Source organism: Protomyctophum parallelum, assembly GCF_964188405.1.
Source record: "Protomyctophum parallelum genome assembly, chromosome: 18".
NCBI lineage: Eukaryota > Metazoa > Chordata > Actinopteri > Myctophiformes > Myctophidae > Protomyctophum > Protomyctophum parallelum.
Genome location: NC_139716.1, coordinates 7,931,613 through 7,939,619, shown reverse-complemented (window position 1 = coordinate 7,939,619; position 8,007 = coordinate 7,931,613). Strand labels below are relative to the sequence as shown.

The 8,007-nt window shown below is 42.0% G+C and overlaps 1 protein-coding gene across 1 annotated transcript; it reads right to left on the bottom strand.

Annotated features, from left to right (window-relative positions):
• Positions 1-1,272: 1,272 nt before the first annotated feature.
• On the bottom strand, positions 1,273-7,161 carry LOC310875938 (uncharacterized protein; the record flags this gene model as incomplete). Its single annotated transcript, XM_083789372.1, has 14 exons — positions 7,007-7,161; positions 6,775-6,848; positions 6,557-6,677; positions 6,142-6,251; positions 5,945-6,015; positions 5,723-5,839; positions 5,534-5,629; positions 5,313-5,441; positions 4,907-5,032; positions 3,330-3,367; positions 3,175-3,209; positions 2,130-2,308; positions 1,800-2,015; positions 1,273-1,701 (listed from the first exon to the last, which is right to left on the bottom strand). The coding sequence occupies exons 2-14, from the start codon at positions 6,818-6,820 to the stop codon at positions 1,273-1,275; spliced, it is 1,713 nt and encodes a 570-aa protein (XP_083645498.1). The 5' UTR covers positions 6,821-6,848; positions 7,007-7,161.
• Between the last annotated feature and the right edge of the window lie 846 nt (positions 7,162-8,007).

The following is an 8,007-nucleotide window of genomic DNA, read 5'->3' as shown; positions in this document are numbered from 1 at the left end:
GTGTTGCTCCAAAGCTGTTATGAGCTGATCACTGCTGCTTGTTGTGGGCTGATTCCTTGTGGCTGGGTGAATGCTTTGCTGATTAACTCCATTTTCCCTTTTAGGTCTTGTGCCTAATGTGAAGATGAGTTGGGCTTGCCACCTATTGGCTTGTTATCGGGCACAAATGATCTTGCATCTGCACTCAGGGGCAGAGCCGGACTTACCGTTGGACTGCGGCCCCCCCATTCTTTTTTAAATATATTATAATTATCTATGTTTCAGATTACATACATGTATACATAAAGGCATTACCTTTAATCCACCCGACACTGAAACATAAAGGTACATATCTTCATATAAACAGTACAACTTACATATACATGTATATGTAAGTTTTATATATGTAATTTGTAAGTTGATGAGTAGTATACTGTGGTTACTTGGGTTGTTTTATGCGTATGCCGTGGACGCATGATTCTGAGAGTGACATAATGAAGATATCTACCAATGCTAGGGTATAACTGGCTTTCGATGGTGACGTAATAAAGATATGTTTCAGTGTCGGGTGGATTAAAGGTAATGCCTCTATGTATACATGTATGTAATCTGAAACCTACCTTTATTACGTCACCATCGACAGCCAGTTATACCCTGGTATTGGTACATATCTTCATTACGTCACTATCAAATCATGCAGCCACGGCATACGCATCGGAGCACTGGACAAACAGTGATTCATGTCCAAACGAGTTCATAAGTTTAAAATGTTTACTAGTTCAGTGCACCAAATATCACAGTATACAATTTCCAATAAATATTATGTAAGAATTGTAGGTTGTGGGTTATTATCTTTAGCACACAGGCATTGGTATACCAGTAAAAGTATTAGGACCAGGATGGATAATTTAAAAGGTTCTCATTTATTTAGCAGTCAGGGTTGGCAGTCAGGGAATGGTGTGGAATTGAGCTGATGGAACTGTTCATGATTTTAAAGCTAAACAGAAACAAAGGAAAAACACATTCAAACAAAGCACATAATTACCAACTAAAGGCAACTTACAGGCAATGAATCATACATAAATCGTTTCTCTTAGAAAGAATCGTTGCAGGTGTGACTCACTCACTCTACTCAGGTGTGTTGGAGGTACTCAGTCTGGCTCCTCTTTCTACAGCCGCCCCACCAATTATTATTTTTTATTATTGGACGAAAATGTCCTTAGTATCAGTTGGAGCCGGCTATACGACCCAGGAAGGCAGGGAGGGCAGTATCTCTGTTCAGCCGCCCCATGATCAGCATACAACCCCAAACAGGGTGGAGACGGGTTCTGGAGGATGACCAAGCCAGTGGGGGGGGGGGCAATGCTGGTGGGGCACCTGGAGGGGGGCTGGTGGAATCTGGGTTGGGAAAGATGACCTGGTGGCAGTGGGTGCCAGAATGGGAGCTGGATGCACCGCTGGAGGGGTTGCAGGGGGCATCTGTGGAGGGGCTGGTACTGGAGGGGGACCTGGGGCTGCTGGTACGTGCTGGGGGGCCAATACCAAATTCGGCACTATGTCCATTTCCAGCTGGGAGGAGGCGTAGGCTGGCTTCTGGGTGGGATCATAGTACGGCTGGTGGAGGGCATACTGCTGGGGGGCCGCCGGGGGCCATGGTTGCTGCTGAGGGAGGGCCGGGGGCCATGGCTGCTGCTGCTGTGGGAGGGCTGGGGGCCGTGGTGGCTGCTAACGGAGGGCTGGGGGCCATGGCTGCTGCTGTGGGAGGGCTGGGGGCCATGGCTGCTGCTGTGGGAGGGCTGGGGGCCGTGGTGGCTGCTAACGGAGGGCTGGGGGCCATGGCTGCTGCTGTGGGAGGGCCGGGGGCCGTGGTGGCTGCTAACGGAGGGCTGGGGGCCATGGTTGCTGCTGAGGGAGGGCTGGGGGCCGTGGTGGCTGCTAACGGAGGGCTGGGGGCCATGGTTGCTGCTGTGGGAGGGCTGGCGGCCATGGTTGCTGCTGATGGAGGGCTGGGGACCATGGCTGCTGCTGAGGGAGGGCTGGGGGCCATGGCTGCTGCTGAGGGAGGGCTGGGGGCCATGGCTGCTGCTGAGGGAGGGCTGGGGGCCATGGCTGCTGCTGAGGGAGGGCTGGGGGCCGTGGTGGCTGCTAACGGAGGGCTGGGGGCCATGGTTGCTGCTGTGGGAGGGCTGGCGGCCATGGTTGCTGCTGCTGAGAGGGGGCTGGGGGCCATCGCTGCTGCTGAGAGGGGGCTGGGGGCCATCGCTGCTGAGGGAGGGGTGGGGGCCGTGGCTGAGGGTAGCCAGTGACCTGGACGGCAGGATACAGGATACTGTTGTGAATAAATATGTGCAAAGAAGCTAATTTCAACAGTGAGCAAACCAAACGTGAATAAACCAAATATAAAGTGCAAAATGCGGTCAACAAATATATCAGGGGCGACAGGGCCTTCTCTGTGGACTTAACTTAAGACCTGGAGGCGTGATCAATGCCATTTGGCTATTCTGAGTGGCCAAAGAGCATTGACCACGCCTCCAGGTCTTAACCCATTCTGACCTGAGATCAGATTCTAAAAATGTCTATTACATCCTGACAGTTTCATTATTAACCCATTCTGACCTGAGATCAGATTCTAAAAGTGTCTTCGATTTAAAAAAAATAGCAGACCTACAAGCTCGTATCGCGCCACTCGGTGGCGCGATATGAGCTTGTAGATCTGCTATTTTTCAATAGCTAAAGCATGACATGATGCCAACACCAAAATGGGTGCCCGGTCAGAATGGGTTAAGTTAAGTAATAAGACGGGGTACTTAAGACACGCAAAGCAGCCCTATGTCTTCAGATAGGTATTTATGTGCCTATATATCTCAGTTATTAGAGGGCACTACCCGACACCCAGTCTGCAGGTTTTTAGAAAGCGGGCCGAACCTAACAAACAATAGCCTATGAACCCAGGCATGTTGAGTAGGCCTACACCAAAGTTTTATGTTAGATATGTTGAGTATTGTAGCATGTAGAAACTGCCCGATGCTAACTTGCATAATTGAGCAATTTTCATAATTGGCATAATATGTGACCATTCCATTAACAAAGAAGGCAAAAAATAAAAAATGTCATCATGCTTTATGTAGCATGTGAAATGTTTTCATGATGCTAAAGTGGATCTGAAGACATTGATTATGTAATAGTATCCCTTACCTCTCCTGTACATGATCAGGTATGCACTAGTGGATCTGAAGAAGTAAAAGATACATTTAACAGCATAGTTATCTTTTGGATACAATACCAAAGAGACCACATTCTAAGAGATAAAAGAGCATAGATGAATAAAGAGAATATGTGACATAGCTTACTTGTGTGTGTCGTTTTGTGTAAAACGTCCATCTTGAGCCTGCAAGATGTAGCATTTGACATTCAGTTACTTAAGGCAAGCTATTTAACATATATTTAACATTTCATATATCGTCTGTCGGGTAGAAAACCTCATGGTCACTTGATAACCGCATGTAGTCTCCCCATGGCTGGAAACGTTATTGTACCGATCCATTCATCGTGATAGATGTTGGATACTCAAAATGACATGATTCATTCTCTGAATAAACCTAAAGCAAAATGACACTTTGTAATGTTGTCACTGTTACTTTTCAGGATTCAAATCGACAAGCTCAAAACGCGTTGCTTGTGACTGAGTAGGATCAAGTATGGGGCATAGCAGTGCCGGCCATTTTCTGGTTCCATCGTTCCCGACCCCATTGATATTTCCCAAAAAGGCTTTTAGGCTACATAAATTAATTAAGCCTATAGAATCAAGTCATCCAGGATCCTGGTGAATAATAACCACAAAACCCTGCTTTCTAGGGCTGTGGTTCCCAAACTATTTCATGTCAAGGACCCCCAAATCGACACTCATTATCCTACGGAACCCCTTAGAAAATGTATGCCAATGACCCCCAGAAGAGAAGATTTTTACGGCTCTAACAGTGATTTTCATTTCAAGGACCCCCAGTTTGAATGAATAATGAATAATTGTTTATTTCGATCTTTATTTTTCAAATTTAAAATTAAACATTATTTTAAGGTGATCGAAAGGCATAGGTGGAAGCTTATAGCTTTTTTATTTGACATGCATTTGGCTACGGACCCCCATTTAATGCCATTTCTATCTCACCAATTTATATTGTAAAATCAATGTTAAGTTAACTCTGAGAGTGTACAAATGGAACCAAATTGTACACTCTCTGAGTTACAGACCCATAAAGGTCCATTTGGTTCCTAATTATCATTTAGCTGGGGACAACGCTCCACACGTCCCAAACTCTTCTCCCTTCTGGCTCCAAAACTGTGGAATGCACTTCCCATTGCAGTCAGAACTGCAGCATCACTCCCAATCTTCCGCCGTAGCCTGAAAACCCACCTTTTCAGACTCCATCATGGCCCATAGCACTTACCCTAACCCCTTAGATAGCATTTCTGTTGGCTTAGATAGCATTTGACACAGACTTATAGCATGTTATGTAGACAGCACTATAATTGTATTGTATATAGTCATAGCACGCCATAGTACATATGTATAGCATAGTAGTGAATATGTATAGTTTATTATGTATAGTGTATGTATAGTTTCATCATATAGATATTCCACTGTTACCTTCTTAGCTTACGCATGTTTCATGATAAATGCTTTTATGTGATGTATTCCCATGCTTTTTGTTCTTGCTTAAATGTAAGTCGCTCTGGATTAAGAGCGTCTGCTAAATGCCTAAATTGTAAATTGTAAATTGGACCACCTGGAACTCTGTCAAGGACCCCTAGGCGTCCCCACACCCCACTTTGGGAACCACTGTTCTAGTGATTCTAGGCTTAAAAGAATAGATATTTCTGAAATATCAATGGGAAAAATGTATTTGTACGCACTAATGTTTCTACTCACCTCACAGACCCTCAAGTCATTAAAGTCATGCCAGGTGTTATCGAGAGACTGGATGGTGGCGGTGTAATGTCCACCTCTCAGAGTACCAAAGTGATTTACCATTCCATACAGTTGATACTTGACGTTCTATTCATACAAATGAAAACATGTAACAAGTAATGAGATACAATTATTAAATAAAAATCACACTTGTGTGCAGTGAGTGCATGGTACTCTTATCATCATACATCATCAATCATACTATACATCGTCATACATCACATTCCGTGCTCAACCAATCAGATCATCACATTCTGTGCTACAAACACATTCCGTGCTCATGCACACAAACACACAAAGCTGTGCATAGGAGGCTAGCGCTTCTTAAAAAAGAAACGCCATTCAACAAATTCAGGCTTCTTCATACCTTTATCTCTAAAGTGCGTGGCACATCTACAGAGCAGTCCATTTTGAAGTTTGACATGGTGTTGTAATCAAAGTCAAATACATTGAGGTGTACAGTCAGAATCTGGGGACACTCCTCCATTTCACACTCCTAAGTAAACATGAAACAACACTGGAATTAATCAGTACATCAATCATAAATAAATACAAAAAATAAATGAAAATACAATTTCCAAAACTCACAAGGATTGCCTTTGCATTTCCCTCACAGTCGTCACAATACATCCAATTGTCTGCACTGGCTGATGTAGGCTCAAAATACATTGCAATGCCCTCTTCCTGGAAATGCATCAACATTGTAATTAATTCCAAAATGCACACAAACAGCACACAAAAGATGGTTAAATAATGAACATTAACGTTCTCCTATACCAAGCTGTAGTCTTGATTTTCCATTCGTAGTGGCAGGGTCCAAATTGAGGCTTTTTGCTCATTCACAATGTGTCCGTCAGAACACTGAGTTCTGTGTTTCAACTGTCCTTGGAAGACCTAAATAAAAAAATATAATTATTACCATGCTGTAAATGTATATTTATTTACAATATATATTTTATTGTTCTTTTTGCATGCAGGCAGTGATTTACAGTTTCTCACCTCAGATGCCTTGGAGCTGACCATACTTAAAATCTTCTCTAAGCATTCAGCAGCATCACATTGCACAAAAACTGTACAATAACACATGAGAGAAGTCAACACAATGAAAGTTGAATTAAACAACTAGACTAGTCTTCGATAAGTGATGGTCTCTGGCTCTCTGCTCTTTTGCTGTTATCACTGATTTATCAACATACCGTTTTTAATCCCAAATGTTGCAGTGATGGCATTTGTTCTGCAGCTTCCTTTTTCCAATTTTTTAAAAAAGTTTAGCAGTTGAAGGTCATAATGATTTTTTGCATCTAACCTGTGTGGGAAAAGAACCGTCTCATTGAAACATTGACCATGCTGCAAAGCAAAGACTTTTTGGTCTGATTTTGACTGACATTTTGTCAAAACGTAGGCCTACAACACTTTCTAATCAATTTGAAATAAGAAAAAAAAAGATTTGATTCAAGTTTCTATTTGAGAACATTTAAGTAGAATAGATTTTATTGAAACATTGAAACATTTTCAGAAAATAGTCAAATAGCCTAATGATCGCTATACTGTATAATTCTATATGAATTTATGGTTTTGTGTTATGTTCGTAAGCAGATATCCATATCAAACCTTTCTTTGAACTCAGTTGTCATGAAGAGGATTTGTAGAACAGAGTTCAGGTAACCGTTGGCACCCTGATTATGCAAGCCATGGAAAACAGCGGCCTGACTCTGTCCCTTTGACGGAGATTCTAAGTGAATACAAGATAGGCTATACATTACAGGACCACTCCGTATTATAGATATGAAGACAAGGTTGTACAGTTGGTGCAGTTTGTTGGCTCATACCTTCTTGGTCAGAAGTTGTCTCTTTGGTTGAGTTTGGTCCATTCATTGTGGGTTTGGAACGTGTCTTCTTGTTGCTGTGTGTAGGGGAAGAAAGAAAGACCACAGATCATATCATATCAAATTCTTTCCGTTTATGTATAACACACATCTACATTGAGAAATGTTTTGCTGTCAGAATCATTTTAATTGATTTACCACAACCCTAAAATGTAAAAAGAAATGTGAATCTTACCATTCACCAGTCTTGAAAACACGTTCACACTGTTGCCAGACTCAGGCCTGGCTATCAGGTAGTAGCTCGCACAACTCTAACTCTCTTGAAGACTTACCCGACTGCGCGGTCAGGTAAATCACTTTGAAAGAGGTAATCTCTAAAACTGAAAACACCAGCACTCTTTTTAAGGACTCGCCTAGTTTACCATGGTTGTAACTTTTACTTTCATTTCATGATCAGAATCAATTTCACTTGAGTGTTATCGCCCATGAACTCTAACCATGCCATAAAAAAAGATAAGATCTGAAATCAAGAGAACATAATATTGGTCTGTTATCCCGGGACACAAATTAGCTTTGTTTCATATTGAACATTACAAGAAAATGTGGATTACTGCCTTTTTCCACTTTTTCCCATGGAAGCATGCGCAAATAGAATAAGTACATCTGTACATAACACAATAAAATAAATCATAAGGGTCTTGGTATGTTTAAGTTAAATGAATAACAGACAGCTGATGGCAACACACATACTGTTACAAACAACAAGATGGTTAACACAGAAGGTGAAAGGCTTCCATGTAGCACTTGGGTCTTGAGCAGCATGTGTTGTTAAAAATAGTATTTGATTACAGCATTAGCATAATTATTAAACAAACGGTCAAGAACGAGAAAAAACCAGGGTATATAGTTAGGTATAGCAGCTACTGAAAATAATAATAATGCTGATGGTGTATACAATATACCAAGATTATATGCATGTACATTTGATGTTGCTATTGAATCTATTTTATTCTCTCCTTTTTTTGCACTTCTTTTGCACAACCAAAATAGGTTTTAGGCCTATACTCTTATGTACAGTAAGCTTACCTGGCTGTACACAAAATGTAGCAATAAAGCAGAACCTTGAACCTTGTTAAAAAAGAAAGAAGGAAAGAAAGAAAGTTATCTGAACACGCATCAACCTTTCATCTTAGCTCAGTATAGTAACCCACACCTCCCATCCATCATGTCCCTTGG